Consider the following 27,486-nt stretch of genomic DNA (forward strand, 5'->3'; position numbering starts at 1 on the left):
ATTGCCGCCATAACTCTAGTTGCCTCTGGTCCTGAGGACGCAAACGCTGAATAGTTCCTTACTTGGGTATTAGCTCCAGCTAACATCTGTAACATCTGCTGCATCAGCTGTTGCTGCGCATTGCTGCCAGTCCCGGGAGATGTCGGCGCTGGGCTGTCGGAGCCGACGCTCCCCGTGCTCGCTGTGGTGGGCACCGTTGTCGTGGGCGTAGGCGTTGTTCCGCTGCCAAGGCCTCCGAGCCCGAGACCACCCACCGAGCCAGCGGCAGCAGGGCTGAACCTGAACATAAAGGGGGGGGGGGGAGAGGAGAAACACAAGACAACTGGTCACCACGGTTAATCTGAGGGTCAGAGGCTGGACAAACAGTGTGTCAGCGAGGGAGACGTCCTACATCCCTCACAGCGAGGGGAACGTCCCTCATCCCTCACAGCGAGGGGAACGTCCCTCATCCCTCACAGCGAGGGGAACGTCCCTCATCCCTCACAGCGAGGGGAACGTCCCTCATCCCTCACAGCGAGGGAGACGTCCTACATCCCTCACAGCGAGGGAGACGTCCCACATCCCTCACAGCGAGGGGAACGTCCCTCATCCCTCACAGCGAGGGGAACGTCCCTCATCCCTCACAGCGAGGGGAACGTCCCTCATCCCTCACAGCGAGGGAGACGTCCTACATCCCTCACAGCGAGGGGAACGTCCCTCATCCCTCACAGCGAGGGGAACGTCCCTCATCCCTCACAGCGAGGGAGACGTCCTACATCCCTCACAGCGAGGGAGACGTCCTACATCCCTCACAGCGAGGGGAACGTCCCTCGTCCCTCACAGCGAGGGGAACGTCCCTCATCCCTCACAGCGAGGGGAACGTCTCTCACAGTGAGGGGAGCGTCTCTCACAGCGAGGGGAACGTCGCTCACAGCGAGGGGAACGTCTCTCACAGCGAGGGGAGCGTCCCTCACAGCGAGGGGAACGTCTCTCACAGCGAGGGGAACGTCCCTCACAGCGAGGGGAACGTCTCTCACAGCGAGGGGAACGTCCCTCACAGCGAGGGGAACGTCTCTCACAGCGAGGGGAACGTCCCTCACAGCGAGGGGAACGTCTCTCACAGCGAGGGGAACGTCCCTCACAGCGAGGGGAACGTCCCTCACAGCGAGGGGAACGTCCCTCACAGCGAGGGGAACGTCCCTCACAGCGAGGGGAACGTCCCTCACAGCGAGGGGAACGTCGCTCACAGCGAGGGGAGCGTCCCTCACAGCGAGGGGAACGTCCCTCACAGCGAGGGGAACGTCCCTCACAGCGAGGGGAACGTCCCTCACAGCGAGGGGAACGTCCCTCACAGCGAGGGGAACGTCCCTCACAGCGAGGGGAACGTCCCTCACAGCGAGGGGAACGTCCCTCACAGCGAGGGGAACGTCCCTCACAGCGAGGGGAACGTCCCTCACAGCGAGGGGAACGCCACTCACAGCGAGGGGAACGTCTCTCACAGCGAAGGGAACGTCCCTCACAGCGAGGGGAACGTCCCTCACAGCGAGGGGAACGTCCCTCACAGCGAGGGGAACGTCCCTCACAGCGAGGGGAACGTCCCTCACAGCGAGGGGAACGTCTCTCACAGCGAGGGGAACGTCTCTCACAGCGAGGGGAACGTCTCTCACAGCGAGGGGAACGTCTCTCACAGCGAGGGGAACGTCTCTCACAGCGAGGGGAACGTCTCTCACAGCGAGGGGAACGTCCCTCACAGCGAGGGGAACGTCCCTCACAGCGAGGGGAACGTCCCTCACAGCGAGGGGAGCGTCCCTCACAGCGAGGGGAACGTCTCTCACAGCGAGGGGAGCGCCTCTCACAGCGAGGGGAGCGTCTCTCACAGCGAGGGGAACGTCTCTCACAGCGAGGGGAACGTCTCTCACAGCGAGGGGAACGTCCCTCACAGCGAGGGGAACGTCTCTCACAGCGAGGGGAACGTCCCTCACAGCGAGGGGAGCGTCTCTCACAGCGAGGGGAGCGTCTCTCACAGCGAGGGGAACGTCTCTCACAGCGAGGGGAACGTCCCTCACAGCGAGGGGAACGTCCCTCACAGCGAGGGGAACGTCTCTCACAGCGAGGGGAACGTCTCTCACAGCGAGGGGAGCGTCTCTCACAGCGAGGGGAACGTCCCTCACAGCGAGGGGAACGTCCCTCACAGCGAGGGGAACGTCCCTCACAGCGAGGGGAACGTCTCTCACAGCGAGGGGAACGTCCCTCACAGCGAGGGGAACGTCCCTCACAGCGAGGGGAACGTCCCTCACAGCGAGGGGAACGTCCCTCACAGCGAGGGGAACGTCTCTCACAGCGAGGGGAACGTCCCTCACAGCGAGGGGAACGTCCCTCACAGCGAGGGGAACGTCCCTCACAGCGAGGGGAACGTCCCTCACAGCGAGGGAAACGTCCCTCACAGCGAGGGGAACGTCTCTCACAGCGAGGGGAACGTCTCTCACAGCGAGGGGAACGTCCCTCACAGCGAGGGGAACGTCCCTCACAGCGAGGGGGACGTCTCTCACAGCGAGGGGAGCGTCCCTCACAGCGAGGGGAACGTCTCTCACAGCGAGGGGAACGTCTCTCACAGCGAGGGGAACGTCCCTCACAGCGAGGGGAACGTCCCTCACAGCGAGGGGAACGTCCCTCACAGCGAGGGGAACGTCTCTCACAGCGAGGGGAACGTCCCTCACAGCGAGGGGAACGTCCCTCACAGCGAGGGGGACGTCTTTCACAGCGAGGGGAGCGTCCCTCACAGCGAGGGGAACGTCTCTCACAGCGAGGGGAACGTCTCTCACAGCGAGGGGAACGTCCCTCACAGCGAGGGGAACGTCCCTCACAGCGACGGGAACGTCCCTCACAGCGAGGGGAACGTCTCTCACAGCGAGGGGAACGTCTCTCACAGCGAGGGGAACGTCCCTCACAGCGAGGGGAACGTCTCTCACAGCGAGGGGAACGTCTCTCACAGCGAGGGGAGCGTCCCTCACAGCGAGGGGAGCGTCCCTCACAGCGAGGGGAACGTCCCTCACAGCGAGGGGAACGTCTCTCACAGCGAGGGGAACGTCTCTCACAGCGAGGGGAACGTCTCTCACAGCGAGGGGAACGTCCCTCACAGCGAGGGGAACGTCCCTCACAGCGAGGGGAACGTCCCTCACAGCGAGGGGATCGTCCCTCACAGCGAGGGGAACGTCCCTCACAGCGAGGGGAACGTCCCTCACAGCGAGGGGAACGTCCCTCACAGCGAGGGGAACGTCCCTCACAGCGAGGGGAACGTCCCTCACAGCGAGGGGAACGTCCCTCACAGCGAGGGGAACGTCTCTCACAGCGAGGGGAACGTCCCTCACAGCGAGGGGAACGTCCCTCACAGCGAGGGGAACGTCCCTCACAGCGAGGGGAACGTCTCTCACAGCGAGGGGAACGTCCCTCACAGCGAGGGGAACGTCCCTCACAGCGAGGGGAACGTCCCTCACAGCGAGGGGAACGTCCCTCACAGCGAGGGGAACGTCTCTCACAGCGAGGGGAACGTCTCTCACAGCGAGGGGAACGTCTCTCACAGCGAGGGGAACGTCCCTCACAGCGAGGGGAACGTCTCTCACAGCGAGGGGAGCGTCCCTCACAGCGAGGGGAACGTCTCTCACAGCGAGGGGAACGTCTCTCACAGCGAGGGGAACGTCTCTCACAGCGAGGGGAACGTCTCTCACAGCGAGGGGAACGTCCCTCACAGCGAGGGGAACGTCCCTCACAGCGAGGGGAACGTCCCTCACAGCGAGGGGAACGTCTCTCACAGCGAGGGGAACGTCTCTCACAGCGAGGGGGGCGTCCCTCACAGCGAGGGGAACGTCTCTCACAGCGAGGGGAACGTCCCTCACAGCGAGGGGAACGTCCCTCACAGCGAGGGGAACGTCCCTCACAGCGAGGGGAACGTCCCTCACAGCGAGGGGAACGTCCCTCACAGCGAGGGGAACGTCCCTCACAGCGAGGGGAACGTCCCTCACAGCGAGGGGAACGTCCCTCATCCCTCACAGCGAGGGGAACGTCCCTCACAGCGAGGGGAACGTCTCTCACAGCGAGGGGAGCGTCTCTCACAGCGAGGGGAACGTCCCTCACAGCGAGGGGAACGTCCCTCACAGCGAGGGGAACGTCTCTCACAGCGAGGGGAACGTCTCTCACAGCGAGGGGAACGTCCCTCACAGCGAGGGGAACGTCCCTCACAGCGAGGGGGACGTCTCTCACAGCGAGGGGAGCGTCCCTCACAGCGAGGGGAACGTCTCTCACAGCGAGGGGAACGTCCCTCACAGCGAGGGGAACGTCCCTCACAGCGAGGGGAACGTCCCTCACAGCGAGGGGAACGTCTCTCACAGCGAGGGGAACGTCCCTCACAGCGAGGGGAACGTCCCTCACAGCGAGGGGGACGTCTCTCACAGCGAGGGGAGCGTCCCTCACAGCGAGGGGAACGTCTCTCACAGCGAGGGGAACGTCTCTCACAGCGAGGGGAACGTCCCTCACAGCGAGGGGAACGTCCCTCACAGCGAGGGGAACGTCCCTCACAGCGAGGGGAACGTCTCTCACAGCGAGGGGAACGTCTCTCACAGCGAGGGGAACGTCCCTCACAGCGAGGGGAACGTCTCTCACAGCGAGGGGAACGTCTCTCACAGCGAGGGGAGCGTCCCTCACAGCGAGGGGAGCGTCCCTCACAGCGAGGGGAACGTCCCTCACAGCGAGGGGAACGTCTCTCACAGCGAGGGGAACGTCTCTCACAGCGAGGGGAACGTCCCTCACAGCGAGGGGAACGTCCCTCACAGCGAGGGGAACGTCCCTCACAGCGAGGGGATCGTCCCTCACAGCGAGGGGAACGTCCCTCACAGCGAGGGGAACGTCCCTCACAGCGAGGGGAACGTCCCTCACAGCGAGGGGAACGTCCCTCACAGCGAGGGGAACGTCCCTCACAGCGAGGGGAACGTCCCTCACAGCGAGGGGAACGTCTCTCACAGCGAGGGGAACGTCCTCACAGCGAGGGGAACGTCCCTCACAGCGAGGGGAACGTCCCTCACAGCGAGGGGAACGTCTCTCACAGCGAGGGGAACGTCCCTCACAGCGAGGGGAACGTCCCTCACAGCGAGGGGAACGTCCCTCACAGCGAGGGGAACGTCCCTCACAGCGAGGGGAACGTCTCTCACAGCGAGGGGAACGTCTCTCACAGCGAGGGGAACGTCTCTCACAGCGAGGGGAACGTCCCTCACAGCGAGGGGAACGTCTCTCACAGCGAGGGGAACGTCTCTCACAGCGAGGGGAACGTCCCTCACAGCGAGGGGAACGTCCCTCACAGCGAGGGGAGCGTCCCTCACAGCGAGGGGAACGTCTCTCACAGCGAGGGGAGCGTCCCTCACAGCGAGGGGAACGTCTCTCACAGCGAGGGGAACGTCTCTCACAGCGAGGGGAACGTCTCTCACAGCGAGGGGAACGTCACTCACAGCGAGGGGAACGTCCCTCACAGCGAGGGGAACGTCCCTCACAGCGAGGGGAACGTCCCTCACAGCGAGGGGAACGTCTCTCACAGCGAGGGGAACGTCTCTCACAGCGAGGGGAACGTCTCTCACAGCGAGGGGAACGTCTCTCACAGCGAGGGGAACGTCTCTCACAGCGAGGGGGGCGTCCCTCACAGCGAGGGGAACGTCTCTCACAGCGAGGGGAACGTCCCTCACAGCGAGGGGAACGTCTCTCACAGCGAGGGGAACGTCCCTCACAGCGAGGGGAACGTCCCTCACAGCGAGGGGAACGTCCCTCACAGCGAGGGGAACGTCCCTCACAGCGAGGGGAACGTCCCTCACAGCGAGGGGAACGTCCCTCACAGCGAGGGGAACGTCTCTCACAGCGAGGGGAACGTCCCTCACAGCGAGGGGAACGTCCCTCACAGCGAGGGGAACGTCTCTCACAGCGAGGGGAACGTCTCTCACAGCGAGGGGAACGTCTCTCACAGCGAGGGGAACGTCCCTCACAGCGAGGGGAACGTCTCTCACAGCGAGGGGAACGTCCCTCACAGCGAGGGGAACGTCTCTCACAGCGAGGGGAACGTCCCTCACAGCGAGGGGAACGTCTCTCACAGCGAGGGGAACGTCCCTCACAGCGAGGGGAACGTCCCTCACAGCGAGGGGAACGTCCCTCACAGCGAGGGGAACGTCTCTCACAGCGAGGGGAGCGTCCCTCACAGCGAGGGGAACGTCCCTCACCACTCACAGCGAGGGGAACGTCCCTCACAGCGAGGGGAACGTCTCTCACAGCGAGGGGAACGTCCCTCACAGCGAGGGGAACGTCTCTCACAGCGAGGGGAACGTCCCTCACAGCGAGGGGAACGTCCCTCACAGCGAGGGGAGCGTCTCTCACAGCGAGGGGAACGTCCCTCACAGCGAGGGGAACGTCCCTCATCCCTCACAGCGAGGGGAACGTCCCTCACAGCGAGGGGAACGTCCCTCATCCCTCACAGCGAGGGGAACGTCCCTCACAGCGAGGGGAACGTCTCTCACAGCGAGGGGAACGTCTCTCACAGCGAGGGGAACGTCTCTCACAGCGAGGGGAACGTCCCTCACAGCGAGGGGAACGTCCCTCACAGCGAGGGGAACGTCTCTCACAGCGAGGGGAACGTCCCTCACAGCGAGGGGAACGTCCCTCACAGCGAGGGGAACGTCTCTCACAGCGAGGGAGACGTCCTACATCCCTCACAGCGAGGGGAACGTCCCTCACAGCGAGGGGAACGTCTCTCACAGCGAGGGGAACGTCTCTCACAGCGAGGGGAACGTCTCTCACAGCGAGGGGAACGTCCCTCACAGCGAGGGGAACGTCCCTCACAGCGAGGGGAACGTCCCTCACAGCGAGGGGAACGTCTCTCACAGCGAGGGGAACGTCTCTCACAGCGAGGGGAACGTCCCTCACAGCGAGGGGAACGTCTCTCACAGCGAGGGAGACGTCCTACATCCCTCACAGCGAGGGGAACGTCTCTCACAGCGAGGGGAACGTCCCTCACAGCGAGGGGAACGTCCCTCACAGCGAGGGGAACGTCTCTCACAGCGAGGGAGACGTCCTACATCCCTCACAGCGAGGGGAACGTCCCTCACAGCGAGGGGAACGTCTCTCACAGCGAGGGGAACGTCTCTCACAGCGAGGGGAACGTCCCTCACAGCGAGGGGAACGTCCCTCACAGCGAGGGGAACGTCTCTCACAGCGAGGGGAACGTCCCTCACAGCGAGGGGAGCGTCTCTCACAGCGAGGGGAACGTCTCTCACAGCGAGGGGAACGTCTCTCACAGCGAGGGGAGCGTCTCTCACAGCGAGGGGAACGTCTCTCACAGCGAGGGGAACGTCTCTCACAGCGAGGGGAACGTCTCACACAGCGAGGGGAACGTCTCTCACAGCGAGGGGAACGTCTCTCACAGCGAGGGGAACGTCTCTCACAGCGAGGGGAACGTCCCTCACAGCGAGGGGAGCGTCCCTCACAGCGAGGGGAACGTCCCTCACAGCGAGGGGAACGTCCCTCACAGCGAGGGGAACGTCCCTCACAGCGAGGGGAACGTCTCTCACAGCGAGGGGAACGTCTCTCACAGCGAGGGGAACGTCTCTCACAGCGAGGGGAACGTCTCTCACAGCGAGGGGAGCGTCTCTCACAGCGAGGGGAACGTCTCTCACAGCGAGGGGAGCGTCCCTCACAGCGAGGGGAGCGTCCCTCACAGCGAGGGGAACGTCCCTCACAGCGAGGGGAACGTCCCTCACAGCGAGGGGAGCGTCTCTCACAGCGAGGGGAGCGTCCCTCACAGCGAGGGGAACGTCCCTCACAGCGAGGGGAACGTCTCTCACAGCGAGGGGAACGTCTCTCACAGCGAGGGGAACGTCCCTCACAGCGAGGGGAACGTCTCTCACAGCGAGGGGAACGTCCCTCACAGCGAGGGGAACGTCCCTCACAGCGAGGGGAACGTCTCTCACAGCGAGGGGAACGTCTCTCACAGCGAGGGGAACGTCCCTCACAGCGAGGGGAACGTCTCTCACAGCGAGGGGAACGTCCCTCACAGCGAGGGGAACGTCCCTCACAGCGAGGGGAGCGTCCCTCACAGCGAGGGGAACGTCCCTCACAGCGAGGGGAACGTCTCTCACAGCGAGGGGAACGTCCCTCACAGCGAGGGGAACGTCTCTCACAGCGAGGGGAACGTCTCTCACAGCGAGGGGAACGTCTCTCACAGCGAGGGGAACGTCCCTCACAGCGAGGGGAACGTCTCTCACAGCGAGGGGAACGTCCCTCACAGCGAGGGGAATGTCCCTCACAGCGAGGGGAATGTCCCTCACAGCGAGGGGAACGTCCCTCACAGCGAGGGGAACGTCTCTCACAGCGAGGGGAACGTCCCTCACAGCGAGGGGAACGTCCCTCACAGCGAGGGGAACGTCCCTCACAGCGAGGGGAACGTCCCTCACAGCGAGGGGAACGTCTCTCACAGCGAGGGGAACGTCCCTCACAGCGAGGGGAACGTCTCTCACAGCGAGGGGAACGTCTCTCACAGCGAGGGGAACGTCCCTCACAGCGAGGGGAACGTCTCTCACAGCGAGGGGAACGTCCCTCACAGCGAGGGGAACGTCCCTCACAGCGAGGGGAACGTCTCTCACAGCGAGGGAGACGTCCTACATCCCTCACAGCGAGGGGAACGTCCCTCACAGCGAGGGAGACGTCCCTCACAGCGAGGGGAACGTCTCTCACAGCGAGGGGAACGTCTCTCACAGCGAGGGGAACGTCTCTCACAGCGAGGGGAACGTCCCTCACAGCGAGGGGAACGTCCCTCACAGCGAGGGGAACGTCCCTCACAGCGAGGGAGACGTCCTACATCCCTCACAGCGAGGGGAACGTCTCTCACAGCGAGGGGAATGTCTCTCACAGCGAGGGGAACGTCCCTCACAGCGAGGGGAACGTCCCTCACAGCGAGGGGAACGTCTCTCACAGCGAGGGGAACGTCCCTCACAGCGAGGGGAACGTCCCTCACAGCGAGGGGAACGTCCCTCACAGCGAGGGGAACGTCTCTCACAGCGAGGGGAGCGTCCCTCACAGCGAGGGGAACGTCCCTCACCACTCACAGCGAGGGGAACGTCCCTCACAGCGAGGGGAACGTCTCTCACAGCGAGGGGAACGTCCCTCACAGCGAGGGGAACGTCCCTCACAGCGAGGGGAACGTCTCTCACAGCGAGGGGAACGTCTCTCACAGCGAGGGGAGCGTCCCTCACAGCGAGGGGAACGTCTCTCACAGCGAGGGGAACGTCCCTCACAGCGAGGGGAACGTCTCTCACAGCGAGGGGAACGTCCCTCACAGCGAGGGGAACGTCTCTCACAGCGAGGGGAACGTCCCTCACAGCGAGGGGAACGTCCCTCACAGCGAGGGGAACGTCCCTCACAGCGAGGGGAGCGTCTCTCACAGCGAGGGGAACGTCCCTCACAGCGAGGGGAACGTCCCTCACAGCGAGGGGAACGTCTCTCACAGCGAGGGGAACGTCCCTCACAGCGAGGGAGACGTCCTACATCCCTCACAGCGAGGGGAACGTCCCTCACAGCGAGGGGAACGTCCCTCACAGCGAGGGGAATGTCCCTCACAGCGAGGGGAACGTCTCTCACAGCGAGGGGAACGTCTCTCACAGCGAGGGGAACGTCCCTCACAGCGAGGGGAACGTCTCTCACAGCGAGGGAGACGTCCTACATCCCTCACAGCGAGGGGAACGTCCCTCACAGCGAGGGGAACGTCTCTCACAGCGAGGGGAACGTCCCTCACAGCGAGGGGAACGTCCCTCACAGCGAGGGGAACGTCCCTCACAGCGAGGGGAACGTCTCTCACAGCGAGGGGAACGTCTCTCACAGCGAGGGGAACGTCTCTCACAGCGAGGGGAACGTCCCTCACAGCGAGGGGAACGTCCCTCACAGCGAGGGGAGCGTCTCTCACAGCGAGGGAGACGTCCCTCACAGCGAGGGGAACGTCTCTCACAGCGAGGGGGACGTCTCTCACAGCGAGGGGAACGTCTCTCACAGCGAGGGGAACGTCCCTCACAGCGAGGGGAACGTCTCTCACAGCGAGGGAGACGTCCTACATCCCTCACAGCGAGGGGAACGTCCCTCACAGCGAGGGGAACGTCTCTCACAGCGAGGGGAACGTCCCTCACAGCGAGGGGAACGTCCCTCACAGCGAGGGGAACGTCCCTCACAGCGAGGGGAACGTCTCTCACAGCGAGGGGAACGTCTCTCACAGCGAGGGGAACGTCTCTCACAGCGAGGGGAACGTCCCTCACAGCGAGGGGAACGTCCCTCACAGCGAGGGGAACGTCCCTCACAGCGAGGGGGACGTCTCTCACAGCGAGGGAGACGTCCCTCACAGCGAGGGGAACGTCTCTCACAGCGAGGGGAACGTCTCTCACAGCGAGGGGAACGTCTCTCACAGCGAGGGGAACGTCCCTCACAGCGAGGGGAACGTCCCTCACAGCGAGGGGAACGTCCCTCACAGCGAGGGGAACGTCTCTCACAGCGAGGGGAACGTCTCTCACAGCGAGGGGAACGTCTCTCACAGCGAGGGGAACGCCCCTCACAGCGAGGGGAAAGTCCCTCACAGCGAGGGGAACGTCCCTCACAGCGAGGGGAACATCCCTCACAGCGAGGGGAACGTCCCTCACAGCGAGGGGAACGTCCCTCACAGCGAGGGGAACGTCCCTCACAGCGAGGGGAACGTCCCTCACAGCGAGGGGAACGTCCCTCACAGCGAGGGGAACGTCCCTCACAGCGAGGGGAACGTCCCTCACAGCGAGGGGAACGTCTCTCACAGCGAGGGGAACGTCCTCACAGCGAGGGGAACGTCCCTCACAGCGAGGGGAACGTCTCTCACAGCGAGGGGAACGTCCCTCACAGCGAGGGGAACGTCCCTCACAGCGAGGGGAACGTCCCTCACAGCGAGGGGAACGTCCCTCACAGCGAGGGGAACGTCTCTCACAGCGAGGGGAACGTCTCTCACAGCGAGGGGAACGTCTCTCACAGCGAGGGGAACGTCCCTCACAGCGAGGGGAACGTCTCTCACAGCGAGGGGAACGTCTCTCACAGCGAGGGGAACGTCCCTCACAGCGAGGGGAACGTCCCTCACAGCGAGGGGAGCGTCCCTCACAGCGAGGGGAACGTCTCTCACAGCGAGGGGAGCGTCCCTCACAGCGAGGGGAACGTCTCTCACAGCGAGGGGAACGTCCCTCACAGCGAGGGGAACGTCCCTCATCCCTCACAGCGAGGGGAACGTCCCTCACAGCGAGGGGAACGTCTCTCACAGCGAGGGGAACGTCTCTCACAGCGAGGGGAACGTCTCTCACAGCGAGGGGAACGTCCCTCACAGCGAGGGGAACGTCCCTCACAGCGAGGGGAACGTCTCTCACAGCGAGGGGAACGTCCCTCACAGCGAGGGGAACGTCCCTCACAGCGAGGGGAACGTCTCTCACAGCGAGGGAGACGTCCTACATCCCTCACAGCGAGGGGAACGTCCCTCACAGCGAGGGGAACGTCTCTCACAGCGAGGGGAACGTCTCTCACAGCGAGGGGAACGTCTCTCACAGCGAGGGGAACGTCCCTCACAGCGAGGGGAACGTCCCTCACAGCGAGGGGAACGTCCCTCACAGCGAGGGGAACGTCTCTCACAGCGAGGGGAACGTCTCTCACAGCGAGGGGAACGTCCCTCACAGCGAGGGGAACGTCTCTCACAGCGAGGGAGACGTCCTACATCCCTCACAGCGAGGGGAACGTCTCTCACAGCGAGGGGAACGTCCCTCACAGCGAGGGGAACGTCCCTCACAGCGAGGGGAACGTCTCTCACAGCGAGGGAGACGTCCTACATCCCTCACAGCGAGGGGAACGTCCCTCACAGCGAGGGGAACGTCTCTCACAGCGAGGGGAACGTCTCTCACAGCGAGGGGAACGTCCCTCACAGCGAGGGGAACGTCCCTCACAGCGAGGGGAACGTCTCTCACAGCGAGGGGAACGTCCCTCACAGCGAGGGGAGCGTCTCTCACAGCGAGGGGAACGTCTCTCACAGCGAGGGGAACGTCTCTCACAGCGAGGGGAGCGTCTCTCACAGCGAGGGGAACGTCTCTCACAGCGAGGGGAACGTCTCTCACAGCGAGGGGAACGTCTCTCACAGCGAGGGGAACGTCTCTCACAGCGAGGGGAACGTCTCTCACAGCGAGGGGAACGTCTCTCACAGCGAGGGGAACGTCCCTCACAGCGAGGGGAGCGTCCCTCACAGCGAGGGGAACGTCCCTCACAGCGAGGGGAACGTCCCTCACAGCGAGGGGAACGTCCCTCACAGCGAGGGGAACGTCTCTCACAGCGAGGGGAACGTCTCTCACAGCGAGGGGAACGTCTCTCACAGCGAGGGGAACGTCTCTCACAGCGAGGGGAGCGTCTCTCACAGCGAGGGGAACGTCTCTCACAGCGAGAGGAGCGTCCCTCACAGCGAGGGGAGCGTCCCTCACAGCGAGGGGAACGTCCCTCACAGCGAGGGGAACGTCCCTCACAGCGAGGGGAGCGTCTCTCACAGCGAGGGGAGCGTCCCTCACAGCGAGGGGAACGTCCCTCACAGCGAGGGGAACGTCTCTCACAGCGAGGGGAACGTCTCTCACAGCGAGGGGAACGTCCCTCACAGCGAGGGGAACGTCTCTCACAGCGAGGGGAACGTCCCTCACAGCGAGGGGAACGTCCCTCACAGCGAGGGGAACGTCTCTCACAGCGAGGGGAACGTCTCTCACAGCGAGGGGAACGTCTCTCACAGCGAGGGGAACGTCTCTCACAGCGAGGGGAACGTCCCTCACAGCGAGGGGAACGTCCCTCACAGCGAGGGGAGCGTCCCTCACAGCGAGGGGAACGTCCCTCACAGCGAGGGGAACGTCTCTCACAGCGAGGGGAACGTCCCTCACAGCGAGGGGAACGTCTCTCACAGCGAGGGGAACGTCTCTCACAGCGAGGGGAACGTCTCTCACAGCGAGGGGAACGTCCCTCACAGCGAGGGGAACGTCTCTCACAGCGAGGGGAACGTCCCTCACAGCGAGGGGAACGTCCCTCACAGCGAGGGGAACGTCCCTCACAGCGAGGGGAACGTCTCTCACAGCGAGGGGAACGTCCCTCACAGCGAGGGGAACGTCCCTCACAGCGAGGGGAACGTCCCTCACAGCGAGGGGAACGTCCCTCACAGCGAGGGGAACGTCTCTCACAGCGAGGGGAACGTCCCTCACAGCGAGGGGAACGTCTCTCACAGCGAGGGGAACGTCTCTCACAGCGAGGGGAACGTCCCTCACAGCGAGGGGAACGTCTCTCACAGCGAGGGGAACGTCCCTCACAGCGAGGGGAACGTCCCTCACAGCGAGGGGAACGTCTCTCACAGCGAGGGAGACGTCCTACATCCCTCACAGCGAGGGGAACGTCCCTCACAGCGAGGGAGACGTCCCTCACAGCGAGGGGAACGTCTCTCACAGCGAGGGGAACGTCTCTCACAGCGAGGGGAACGTCTCTCACAGCGAGGGGAACGTCCCTCACAGCGAGGGGAACGTCCCTCACAGCGAGGGGAACGTCCCTCACAGCGAGGGAGACGTCCTACATCCCTCACAGCGAGGGGAACGTCTCTCACAGCGAGGGGAATGTCTCTCACAGCGAGGGGAACGTCCCTCACAGCGAGGGGAACGTCCCTCACAGCGAGGGGAACGTCTCTCACAGCGAGGGGAACGTCCCTCACAGCGAGGGGAACGTCCCTCACAGCGAGGGGAACGTCCCTCACAGCGAGGGGAACGTCTCTCACAGCGAGGGGAGCGTCCCTCACAGCGAGGGGAACGTCCCTCACCACTCACAGCGAGGGGAACGTCCCTCACAGCGAGGGGAACGTCTCTCACAGCGAGGGGAACGTCCCTCACAGCGAGGGGAACGTCCCTCACAGCGAGGGGAACGTCTCTCACAGCGAGGGGAACGTCTCTCACAGCGAGGGGAGCGTCCCTCACAGCGAGGGGAACGTCTCTCACAGCGAGGGGAACGTCCCTCACAGCGAGGGGAACGTCTCTCACAGCGAGGGGAACGTCCCTCACAGCGAGGGGAACGTCTCTCACAGCGAGGGGAACGTCCCTCACAGCGAGGGGAACGTCCCTCACAGCGAGGGGAACGTCCCTCACAGCGAGGGGAGCGTCTCTCACAGCGAGGGGAACGTCCCTCACAGCGAGGGGAACGTCCCTCACAGCGAGGGAGACGTCCTACATCCCTCACAGCGAGGGGAACGTCCCTCACAGCGAGGGGAACGTCCCTCACAGCGAGGGGAATGTCCCTCACAGCGAGGGGAACGTCTCTCACAGCGAGGGGAACGTCTCTCACAGCGAGGGGAACGTCCCTCACAGCGAGGGGAACGTCTCTCACAGCGAGGGAGACGTCCTACATCCCTCACAGCGAGGGGAACGTCCCTCACAGCGAGGGGAACGTCTCTCACAGCGAGGGGAACGTCCCTCACAGCGAGGGGAACGTCCCTCACAGCGAGGGGAACGTCCCTCACAGCGAGGGGAACGTCTCTCACAGCGAGGGGAACGTCTCTCACAGCGAGGGGAACGTCTCTCACAGCGAGGGGAACGTCCCTCACAGCGAGGGGAACGTCCCTCACAGCGAGGGGAGCGTCTCTCACAGCGAGGGAGACGTCCCTCACAGCGAGGGGAACGTCTCTCACAGCGAGGGGGACGTCTCTCACAGCGAGGGGAACGTCTCTCACAGCGAGGGGAACGTCCCTCACAGCGAGGGGAACGTCTCTCACAGCGAGGGAGACGTCCTACATCCCTCACAGCGAGGGGAACGTCCCTCACAGCGAGGGGAACGTCTCTCACAGCGAGGGGAACGTCCCTCACAGCGAGGGGAACGTCCCTCACAGCGAGGGGAACGTCCCTCACAGCGAGGGGAACGTCTCTCACAGCGAGGGGAACGTCTCTCACAGCGAGGGGAACGTCTCTCACAGCGAGGGGAACGTCCCTCACAGCGAGGGGAACGTCCCTCACAGCGAGGGGAACGTCCCTCACAGCGAGGGGAACGTCCCTCACAGCGAGGGGAACGTCTCTCACAGCGAGGGGAACGTCTCTCACAGCGAGGGGAACGTCTCTCACAGCGAGGGGAACGCCCCTCACAGCGAGGGGAAAGTCCCTCACAGCGAGGGGAACGTCCCTCACAGCGAGGGGAACGTCCCTCACAGCGAGGGGAACGTCCCTCACAGCGAGGGGAACGTCTCTCACAGCGAGGGGAACGTCCCTCACAGCGAGGGGAACGTCTCTCACAGCGAGGGGAGCGTCTCTCACAGCGAGGGGAACGTCCATCACAGCGAGGGGAGCGTCTCTCACAGCGAGGGGAACGTCCCTCACAGCGAGGGGAACGTCCCTCACAGCGAGGGGAACGTCTCTCACAGCGAGGGGAACGTCCCTCACAGCGAGGGGAACGTCCCTCACAGCGAGGGGAACGTCTCTCACAGCGAGGGGAACGTCTCTCACAGCGAGGGGAACGTCCCTCACAGCGAGGGGAACGTCCCTCACAGCGAGGGGAACCTCCCTCACAGCGAGGGGAACGTCCCTCACAGCGAGGGGAACGTCTCTCACAGCGAGGGGAACGTCCCTCACAGCGAGGGGAACGTCTCTCACAGCGAGGGGAACGTCTCTCACAGCGAGGGGAACGTCCCTCACAGCGAGGGGAACGTCCCTCACAGCGAGGGGAACGTCCCTCACAGCGAGGGGAACGTCTCTCACAGCGAGGGGAACGTCTCTCACAGCGAGGGGAACGTCTCTCACAGCGAGGGGAACGTCCCTCACAGCGAGGGGAACATCCCTCACAGCGAGGGGAACGTCCCTCACAGCGAGGGGAACGTCCCTCACAGCGAGGGGAACGTCCCTCACAGCGAGGGGAACGTCTCTCACAGCGAGGGGAACGTCCCTCACAGCGAGGGGAAAGTCCCTCACAGCGAGGGGAACGTCCCTCACAGCGAGGGGAACGTCCCTCACAGCGAGGGGAACGTCTCTCACAGCGAGGGGAACGTCTCTCACAGCGAGGGGAACGTCCCTCACAGCGAGGGGAACGTCTCTCACAGCGAGGGGAACGTCTCTCACAGCGAGGGGAACGTCTCTCACAGCGAGGGGAACGTCTCTCACAGCGAGGGGAGCGTCCCTCACAGCGAGGGGAACGCCCCTCACAGCGAGGGGAACGCCCCTCACAGCGAGGGGAACGTCTCTCACAGCGAGGGGAACGTCCCTCACAGCGAGGGGAACGTCCCTCACAGCGAGGGGAACGTCTCTCACAGCGAGGGGAACGTCCCTCACAGCGAGGGGAACGTCCCTCACAGCGAGCGGAACGTCCCTCACAGCGAGGGGAACGTCTCTCACAGCGAGGGGAACATCCCTCACAGCGAGGGGAACGTCTCTCACAGCGAGGGGAACGTCTCTCACAGCGAGGGGAACGTCCCTCACAGCGAGGGGAACGTCCCTCACAGCGAGGGGAACGTCTCTCACAGCGAGGGGAACGTCCCTCACAGCGAGGGGAACGTCCCTCACAGCGAGGGGAACGTCTCTCACAGCGAGGGGAACGTCCCTCACAGCGAGGGGAACGTCTCTCACAGCGAGGGGAACGTCTCTCACAGCGAGGGGAACGTCTCTCACAGCGAGGGGAACGTCTCTCACAGCGAGGGGAACGTCTCTCACAGCGAGGGGAACGTCTCTCACAGCGAGGGGAACGTCCCTCACAGCGAGGGGAACGCCCCTCACAGCGAGGGGAACGTCCCTCACAGCGAGGGGAACGTCCCTCACAGCGAGGGGAACGTCCCTCACAGCGAGGGGAACGTCCCTCACAGCGAGGGGAACGTCCCTCACAGCGAGGGGGACGTCCCTCACAGCGAGGGGGACGTCCCTCACAGCGAGGGGAACGTCCCTCACAGCGAGGGGAACGTCCCTCACAGCGAGGGGAACGTCCCTCACAGCGAGGGGAACGTCCCTCACAGCGAGGGGAGCGTCCCTCACAGCGAGGGGAACGTCCCTCACAGCGAGGGGAGCGTCCCTCACAGCGAGGGGAACGTCCCTCACAGCGAGGGGAACGTCTCTCACAGCGAGGGGAACGTCCCTCACCACTCACAGCGAGGGGAACGTCCCTCACAGCGAGGGGAACGTCCCTCACAGCGAGGGGAACGTCCCTCACCACTCACAGCGAGGGGAACGTCTCTCACAGCGAGGGGAACGTCTCTCACAGCGAGGGGAGCGTCCCTCACAGCGAGGGGAGCGTCCCTCACAGCGAGGGGAACGTCCCTCACAGCGAGGGGAAAGTCCCTCACAGCGAGGGGAACGTCCCTCACAGCGAGGGGAACGTCTCTCACAGCGAGGGGAACGTCCCTCACAGCGAGGGGAACGTCCCTCACAGCGAGGGGTAAGTCTTTTGTAGCTAATACGCCGAGTGGGAAGGGATTCCACAAAGCCGATGCTGGGGTAGGCAGGCAGCGCCCTGAGTGAAGGCAGACAGCATGAGGCCACGTGCCTGGTATCAGATTCTGGATTGCTGGTGCCCGCGACTCTCTGCACAGTGCCCTTACCCCAGCACGAGTCCGGGAGCTTCGTTCTGTAGAGTCTGCAGCCCCTGCTGGATCTGGAGTAAGGCCTGCATCGCCCTGGGGTTGGCCATGACGGACAGCACATCGGGATTCTGCATCTGGAGGGGGACAAAGCATCGCATTTGGTTCCCTCATCTAAATCATTGACGTGTGTTGTGGATAGCTGGGCCCAAGCATTGATCTCGTTTGGATCCACTAGTCACTTGAAAAAAGACCCGTTTATTCCTGCTCTCTGTTTCCTATCTGCAAACAATTTTTGATCCATGTCAATACACTACCCCAAGTCCCATGTGTTTTACTTGTGCACACACCTGGCACTTACTCAAAAACTTTCTGAAAATCTAAATACACCATATCCACTGGTTCTCCCATATTTATTTTATTGCTCAGATTCTCAAAAAACCCCTGTAGGTTTGTCAAATATATCCTTTTCATAAATCCTTGTTAACTTTCACTAATTTCACGGCTGTTTGCCCTGTTATCACATTATTTATATTAGGTCAAGGACAGGGGCAGCACGGGGTGAGATACAGAGTAAAGCTCCCTCTACACTGTCCCCATCAAACACTCCCAGGACAGGTACAGCACGGGGTTAGATACAGAGTAAAGCTCCCTCTACACTGTCCCCATCAAACACTCCCAGGACAGATACAGCACGGGGTTAGATGCAGAGTAAAACTCCCTCCACACTGTCCCCATCAAACACTCCCAGGACAGGTACAGCACGGGGTTAGATACAGAGTAAAGCTCCCTCTACACTGTCCCCATCAAACACTCCCAGGACAGGTACAGCACGGGGTTAGATACAGAGTAAAGCTCCCTCTACACTCTCCCCATCAAACACTCCCAGGACAGGTACAGCACGGGGGTAGATACAGAGTAAAGCCCCCTCTACACTGTCCCCATCAAACACTCCCAGGACAGGTACAGCACGGGGTTAGATACAGAGTAAAGCTCCCTCTACACTGTCTACATCAAACACTCCCAGGACAGGTACAGCACGGGGTTAGATACAGAGTAAAGCTCCCTCTCCACTGTCCCCATCAAACACTCCCAGGACAGGGGCAGCACGGGGTTAGATACAGAGTAAAGCTCCCCTACACTGTCCCCATCAAACACTCCGAGGACAGGTACAGCACGGGGTTAGATACAGAGTAAAGCTCCCTCTACACTGTCCCCATCAAACACTCCCAGGACAGGGACAGCACGGGGTTAGATACAGAGTAAAGCTCACTCTACACTGTCCCCATCAAACACTCCCAGGACAGGTACATCACGGGGTTAGATACAGAGTAAAGCTCACTCTACACTGTCCCCATCAAACACTCCCAGGACAGGTACATCACGGGGTTAGATACAGAGTAAAGCTCTGTCTACACTGTCCCCCTCAAGCACTCCCAGGACAGGTACAGCACGGGGTTAGATACAGAGTAAAGCTCCCCCTACACTGTCCCCATCAAACACTCCCAGGGCAGGTACAGCACGGGGTTAGATACAGAGTAAAGCTCCCTCTACACTGTCCCCATCAAACACTCCCAGGACAGGGACAGCACGGGGTTAGATACAGAGTAAAGCTCACTCTACACTGTCCCCATCAAACACTCCCAGGACAGGTACAGCATGGGGTTAGATACAGAGTAGAGCTCCCCCTACACTGTCCCCATCTAACACTCCCAGGACAGGTACAGCATGGGGTTAGATACAGAGTAAAGCTCCCCCTACACTGTCCCCATCAAACACTCCCAGGACAGGTACAGCACGGCGTTAGATACAGAGTAAAGCTCCCTCTACACTGTCCCCATCAAACACTCCCAGGACAGGGACAGCACGGGGTTAGATACAGAGTAAAGCTCACTCTACACTGTCCCCCTCAAGCACTCCCAGGACAGGTACAGCACGGGGTTAGATACAGAGTAAAGCTCCCCCTACACTGTCCCCATCAAACACTCCCAGGGCAGGTACAGCACGGGGTTAGATACAGAGTAAAGCTCACTCTACACTCCCCATCAAACACTCCCAGGAGAGGGACAGCACGGGGTTAGATACAGAGTAAAGCTCCCTCTACACTGTCCCCATCAAACACTCCCAGGACAGGTACAGCATGGGGTTAGATACAGAGTAAAGCTCCCCTACACTGTCCCCATCTAACACTCCCAGGACAGGTACAGGACGGGGTTAGATACAGAGTAAAGCTCCCCCTACACTGTCCCCATCAAACACTCCCAGGACAGGTACAGCACAGGGTCAGCGCCCAAACCCCTTGATGCGGGGCCCTCACAGTAAGTTGTGAGTAGGCTGCTGAAGGCGGCTCCTCCCGGGGTCAAAGAGGATGTGAACGAAGGAGGCAGTGCTGGGTGAGAGTGAGTGTTACCTGCTGTAAGAACATGGGCATCTGGAGTCGCAGCTGATCCTGCAGCTGCGTGTTGCCAGCGAACAAGGGGTTATTCGTCATTATCTGCAGGACACACGAGGGGCAGAATCATTAGGAAAGAGAAGTCACAGCAGCTGCCCGCGCGCAGAGGGCTCCCGACAACGAATGGGGATTGACCCGAAGCGGGGGTCGGCTGGGCCAGGCGGTCATTTAAGATGTGCCGAATGCCCCCCCCCCCCCCCACCCTCCTGCCAAGGGAGACCTGGCCAACTTCACCTGGTCGGGCAGCGGGCACTCCATGGCCGGGTGTGGGATGTGGGAGGGGTGTCTGAGTGTGTGTTTACACGTGTGTGGGCACACGAGTGTGCATGAGCATGTGTCTGAGCATGTGTAACCATATGTGTGAGTGTGCATGCATGAGTGTGAGCATAGGAGAGTCGGTGTGTGTGTGAGCGCCTGAAAGTGGGCGCATGCGTGCACGCGCGTGACCGTGTGTGTGTCATAGAATTTACAGGGCAGAAGGACGCCATTCGGCCCATCGAGTCTGCACCGGCTCTTACAAAGAGCATCCTACTGAAGCCCACGTATCTACCCTATCCCAGTAACCCCACTTAACATTTTTTGGACACTAAGGGCAATTTATCACGGCCAATCCACCTAACCTGCACATCTTTGGACTGTGGGAGGAAACCGGAGCACCCGGAGAAAACCCACGCACACACGGGGAGGACGTGCAGACTTCGCACAGACAGTGACCCGAGCTGGAATCGAACCCGGGACCCTGGAGCTGGGACGCAACTATGCTACCGTGTTGTCAGTGCACGCGCTTGTGCGTGTCAGTGCGTGCCTGCACGCGAGTGTGTGCAAGCATATGACTGTGCACGTGTGAACGTGCGGGTGTGTGTCACCGTGTCTGAGCGTGCGTGTGCGTTAGCATGTGAGAATGTGCACGTGAGCATGTGAGAATGTGTGCGTGAGTGTGCACGAACGTGTGAGAGAGCGCGTGTGTGTGCATGTATGGGCAATGTGTGAGAGTATGTGAGAGTGTGTGTGTATGCGTGAGCGTGTGAGTGTGCGTGTATGTCTGAGCGTGTGTGTGAGCGTGTGTGAGTGTGTGTGTGTGTGAGCGTGTGTGTGTGAGCGTGTGTGAGCGTGTGTGTGAGCGTGTGAGTGTGTGTGAGCGTGTGTGTGTGTGTGAGAGCGTGAGTGTGAGTGTGTGTGTGAGCGTGTGTGAGCGTGTGTGTGTGTGTGTGTGTGTGTGTGAGCGTGTGTGTGAGCGTGTGTGTGAGCGTGTGTGTGTGAGCGTGTGTGTGTGAGCGTGTGTGTGTGAGCGTGTGTGTGTGTGAGCGTGTGTGTGTGTGTGAGCGTGTGTGTGTGAGCGTGAGCGTGTGTGTGTGTGAGCGTGTGTGTGTGAGCGTGTGTGTGTGAGCGTGTGTGTGTGTGAGCGTGTGTGTGTGAGCGTGTGTGTGTGAGCGTGTGTGTGTGAGCGTGTTTGTGTGAGCGTGTGTGTGTGAGCGTGTGTGTGTGAGCGTGTGTGTGTGAGCGTGTGTGTGTGAGCGTGTGTGTGTGAGCGTGTGTGTGTGAGCGTGTGTGTGTGAGCGTGTGTGTGTGAGCGTGTGTGTGTGTGAGCGTGGACGTGGACGTGCCCTTTACTAGCCAAGTAACCACTACCTGTGAGGCGAGGTCCGGGTTCTGGGACAGGGACTGCATCATGCTCCTCATGTAGGGTGCAGAGAGCATGTTCTGTATTAGCTGCGGGTTCTCGGAGATCTGCTGCATTAGGCTCTGCATCCCCGGGCTATTGAACATTCCTGTGAAGGGCAGAGAGACAAAAAAAAAATACATCAAGACAAAAAGACACAAGCATGGGGAGAGAGAGAGGGGAGTCGGAGCACTGACAACCAGCCTGATGATCAACAATGTATCCTTCCCGAGGAGCAGAGCCAGAACCACATCATAATAATCCTTATTGTCACACGTAGTCTGACATTAACACTGCAACGGGGACTTCGGGGGCGGCTATGGAGGAGTAAGTTGCCCATTTGGCGGCTCCCGCTCGTGTCGGACTTTTGGACCTTTCCCCCCGGATTTTCTACCGGACTTGATTTGAAAAATCAAGGCAATTGTGCACTGAATTCCCACATCGGTGCGCGGAGAGAAGGTGCTCGTAAGGGCAGAAACAGAAAGACAGAGAAGGCCTGGGCTGAAGCCGCAGCGGGAGACAGCCCGGCGGAGGACCGGACCTCTGGTCTGTCGACCCAGCGGTCAGCGGAGCAGCTGATGCGAGTTATTCAGGAAGGCTTCGCTGAGCAGAAACGGGACTGCTTGGACCCAATAAAAGAGTCGATTGAGCGGCTGGAGCTTAGATTGGACGCCCAAGATCGGGCGATCCAGGAGGTAGAGAAGGCGCTGGCTGAGCAGGAGGAACATCAGACCGCGGTGGAGCTGGAGGTGGGGATGCTGAGAGACCCAGATTCCACAGGTACTTGGATAAGTGGGCCAAGCAGACACGGAGCTGTAAGTGGGACAATAGTATCCTGCGGATCTACCAAGACCCGAGTGTGGAGGTGGCCAGGAGAAGAGCAGGCTTCAACCAGATCAGGTCGATCCTTTTGAAGAAAAAGGTGAAGTTCGGACTGTTGCTTCCGGCCCGTCTCTGGGTCACGTACGAGGAACAGCACTTTTATTTCGAGTCGCCTGGGGACGCGCTGGACTTTGTGAAAAGAAAAGGACTGGGGGTGGACTGAGAACTTTTCAACTTTGCTGCAACGTTCATGTTTTTTTAAAAATAAAGTTTCTCGTTTTGTGGGAGCTGTTTGTGATGCCTTCTGTATTGATTTGGGACCAGCGGCTGAGCTGAGTGAGTTAAGGTTTTCATTTGCACTGTTGGGGGATGGAGGTGTGCTTGTTTAGATTTTGGTGTTTTTCTGTCGGGCAATTGTGTGGGGATCGTTTGTTATTGGAGTATGTTTGTATCAGCAGGGGGGGGGGGGGGGGGGGGGAACAATACGTGGGAGACTATCCGGCGCCAGGGATGGGGGCCACCAAGCTAGCTGGGCGGACTATCTCATGGAAGCGCAGTGGGGGTGTGTGCTTATGTTCGGTTTATCAAAGGGGTTGGGTTACAGAGTGTTGTTACTGGGGGGGGGGGGGGGGGGAGAGAAACTGTTCTGCTGACAAGGGAGGGACGTGCTAAGGGACAGAGAGGAGGTTGGGGGCGGAGGCTGCCTGAAGGCGGGCCGGTGGAGGCGCAGAGCATGGGCTGGAGGCGGGCCCAAAAAAGGGGATGGCTGATCGGCGAAGGGGGGGGGGGGGGGGGCAATGAGCCCCCCAACTAGGCTGATCACCTGGAATGTTCGAGGGTTAAATGGGCCGGTCAAGAGGGCACGTGTGTTCGCGCATCTGAGGGGGCTGAAGGCGGACGCGGTAATGTTGCAGGAGACGCACCTTAGAGTAACTGACCAGGTTAGATTGAGGAAAGGCTGGGTCAGTCAGGTCACTCACTCGGGACTGGATTCAAAGACTAGAGGGGTCGCGATCCTGATCAATAAGCGGGTGGTGTTTGAGGCGGGTAGAATAGTCTCGGACGTGGGAGGTCGGTACATTATGGTCAGTGGGAAACTGGAGGGGGTGCAGGTGGTATTAGTAAGTGTGTATGCGCCAAATTGGGATGATGTGGAGTTTATAAAGAGGATGCTGGGGAAGATACCGGACCTGGATTCGCACAGGTTGGTCATGGGAGGGGACTTCAACACAGTTATTGACCCTGGCTTCGACCGGTCAAGCTCGAAAACGGGCAGGGTGGCAGCAATGGCAAAGGAACTGAGGGGGTTCATGGAGCAGATGGGGGGGGTTGATCCATGGAGATTTGGGCAGCCGAGGGTGAAGGAGTTCTCCTTCTGCTCACACGTGCATAAAGTATACTCCCGGATTGGCAGGGGTGGTGGACATGGGTACTCGGCGATCACAATCTCAGACCATGCTCCGCACTGGGTTGACCTGCAGGTTAGTAAAGACAGTAACCAGCGCCCGCACTGGAGGTTACATGTGGGACTTTTGGCTGACGAAGGGGTGTGCGAGCGGCTGAGGAAATGTATTCAGAACTACCTGCAGGTCAATGACACGGGGGAAATTTCAGCAGCGGTGGTGTGGGAAGGCGGTGGTCAGAAGGGAGCTGATCTTATTCCGGGCCCACAGGGAGAAGGTGGACAGGGCAGAGACGGACCGACTGGTGAAGGAGATACTACAGATCGATAGGGGGCATGCGGAGACCCCAGAGGCAGGGCTTTTAAGGGAACGGCAGAGGCTACAGGCGGAGTTCGGCTTGTTAACCACAGGGAGGGCGGTGGAGCAGCTGAGAAAGGCGAGGGGGGCGATCTATGAGCATGGAGAGAAGGCCAGCAGAATGCTAGCACAGCAGCTTAGAAAGAGGGAGGCAGCCAGGGAGATCGGGAAAGTAAATGACAGAGATGGAAACTGGTTGGAGATTCAGCAGGGGCGAATAAGGCGTTTAGGGATTTCTACAGTGGGCTGTATAGGTCGGAACCCCCACAGGCCGGAGGGGATGAGGCATTTAGGGGGGCTGAATTTCCCAAAGGTGTACGGGGAGCTGGTAGAAGGGCTGGGGACCCCGATCGGGTTGGAAGAGATAGTGGTAGGTCTGAAGGCCATGCAGGCGGGTAAAACCCCGGGGCCGGACGGGTACCCAGTGGAGTTTTATAAAACGTTCTCTGGGATATTGGGGCCGGTGTTGATGAGGATGTTTAATGAGGCAAGGGAAAGAGGGGTGCTGCCCCCGACGATGTCACAGGCCACGATTTCGCTGATTCTGAAGCGGGACAAGAACCCGGAGCTGTGTGGGTCGTACAGGCCGATATCCCTGTTGAATGTGGACACCAAACTGCTGGCCAAACTTTTGTCCTCCAGGATTGAGGATTGTGTTCCGGACGTTATTGGGGAGGACCAGACGAGGTTTGTTAAGGGTAGGCAGTTGGTGGCCAATATAAGGCTATTAAACGTGATCATGATGCCCCCGGAAGGTCTGGAGATGGAGATAGTGATCGCAATGGAGGCAGAAAAGGCTTTTGATCGAGTAGAATGGGATTATCTGTGGGAGGTACTGGGACGGTTCGGATTTGGGCGGGGCTTTATTGACTGGGTCAGGTTGCTGTATCAGGCTCCTGTGGCAAGCGTACGGACTAATAGGATAACATTGGGCTATTTTAGACTGCACCGGGGGACGAGACAGGGGTGCCCCCTCTCCCCATTGTTGTTCGCGCTAGCTATAGTGCCGCTGGCAATTGCTGAGAGCCTCAAGGGGCTGGTCCGGGGAGGGGGGTGCAGGGGGAGGGGGGTGGAGCACAGAGTCTCGCTCTATGCAGACGACCTGCTTCTGTATGCATCGGACCCAATAGAGGGGACAGAAGAAATCATGCGGATTCTAGGGGAATTTGGCCGGTTTTCGGGGTATAAGCTAAATATGGGGAAAGGTGAGATGTTTGCGGTCCAGGCGAGGGGACAGGAGGGGCGACTGGGGGAGCTGCCGTTTAGATCAGTAGGGGGAAGCTTTAGCTATCTAGGCATCCAAGTGGCGCGGGAATGGGACCGGCTGCATAAAGTAAATCTGGCCCGATTAGCAGACCAAATGAAGGACGATTTTCAGAGATGGGACACGCTCCTGTTGTCACTAGCTGGGAGGGTGCAGACGGTGAAGATGACGGTCCTCCCGAGATTCCAGTTTCAGTCTCTCCCCATTTTTGTTCCACGGTCCTTTTTTAAACGGGTCAACAAAGTGATCACTGGCTTCATCTGGGCGGGCAAGACCCCGCGAGTAAGGAAGGTAATGCTTGAGCGGAGCCGGGGAGAGGGCGGGCTGGCGCTGCCAAATTTTAATAACTATGACTGGGCGACGAATATAGGCATGATCAGGAAGTGGGTGGTGGGGGAGGGGTCGGCATGGGAGCATATGGAGGCGGCTTCTTGCAAGAGCACCAGTTTGGGGGCGTTGGTAACTGCGCCTCTGCCGACCGGGATGGGGGGGGGGGGGGGGGTCTCGGACATTTACAAGGAACTTATGGGGTCAGAGGAGACGCAGGCTGAGGAGCTGAAGCGCAAGTGGGAGGAGGAGCTGGGAGGAGAGACAGAGGGTGGTCATGGGCCACGTGTTGAGTAGAGTCAACACGCCCACAACATGTGCCAGGCTCAGCCTGATACAATTCACCGGGCTCACATGACAGTGGCCCGGATGAGCAGATTCTTTGGGGTGGAAGATAAGTGCGCAAAGAGTGCAGGAGGACCAGCGAACCATGTCCACATGTTCTGGGCATGTCCAAAGCTTAGGGGATTCTGGCGGGGGTTTGCAGCTGTCGTGTCCACGGTGTTAAAAACAAGGGTGGCGCCGAGTCCAGAGGTGGCGATTTTCGGGGTGTCGGAAGACCCGGGAATCCAGGAGGAGAAAGAGGCAGACGTTCTGGCCTTTGCTTCCCTGGTAGCCTGGAGACGGATACTATTAGCTGGGAGGGACTCAAAGCCCCCAAAGTCGGAGACCTGGCGATCGGACATGGTTAAGAGGAGAAGAAGGTTAAGAGGAGACTTAATAGAGGCATACAAAATGATCAGGGGGTTAGATAGGGTGGACAGTGAGAGCCTTCTCCCGCGGATGGAAATGGCTGGCACGAGGGGACATAACTTTAAACTGAGGGGTAATAGATATAGGACAGAGGTCAGAGGTAGGTTCTTTACGCAAAGAGTAGTGAGGCCGTGGAATGCCCTACCTGCTACAGTAGTGAACTCGCCAACATTGAGGGCATTTAAAAGTTTATTGGATAAACATATGGATGATAATGGCATAGTGTAGGTTAGATGGCTTTTGTTTCGGTGCAACATTGTGGGCCGAAGGGCCTGTACTGCGCTGGATCGTTCTATGTTCTATGGCTAGCTTTCTCTGTGTGGTGAAAATCAAGTTCGCCGTGAGAGGGTTGCTGTTAGGGTTCGCACGGAGGTGGCAACCGTTTGTCGACTTCTTCACAGAAAATTAATCGTCAGTAGAAGATGGGGGGGGGGGGGGGGGTTAGTTTAGTTTAGAGTACACTCCCAGGACAGGTACAGCACGGGCTTAGATACAAAGTAAAGCTCCATCTGTCATTTGGTTTTGATTCCCAACATTGAGGCAACGTGAGATGAAAGTTGATGAGGGAACGCAGTCTGATTCTCTTTGCTGCCTCTGACCGGTCCTGTGTGGGCTGGGTCTATCTGACATTTACGTACCGTTCCCGAGATTCCCACCGTTGATTCCGAAGGGGTTCGACACGGGTGGTGCGGTCTGACTGCCGCCGTTGCCTCCTTCGTTCCCGGAGCCGGCAGATGGGGAGGCCGGTGATGTCGGTACCCAGGGATTCGGCAAGGGTTCCCTGTTCTCAGTCCGTGATGGTTGGGCATTACTGTCCGAGCCTCCGCCCAGTGCGGTGAACGGGTTACCGCCAAA

At 61.0% G+C, this 27,486-nt stretch overlaps 1 protein-coding gene across 1 annotated transcript; it reads right to left on the minus strand.

Moving 5' to 3' along the window:
• Positions 1-27,486, minus strand: LOC140407165 (ubiquilin-4-like; the record flags this gene model as incomplete). The annotated part of the gene is made up of 5 exons (XM_072494847.1): positions 1-279; positions 17,615-17,730; positions 20,004-20,087; positions 21,675-21,814; positions 27,270-27,486. Coding segments are annotated over 5 exons (836 nt in total), but the record flags the coding sequence as incomplete, so codon positions are not given.

Source organism: Scyliorhinus torazame, unplaced genomic scaffold, assembly GCF_047496885.1.
Source record: "Scyliorhinus torazame isolate Kashiwa2021f unplaced genomic scaffold, sScyTor2.1 scaffold_1254, whole genome shotgun sequence".
In the NCBI taxonomy this organism is placed as follows: Eukaryota; Metazoa; Chordata; class Chondrichthyes; order Carcharhiniformes; family Scyliorhinidae; genus Scyliorhinus; species Scyliorhinus torazame.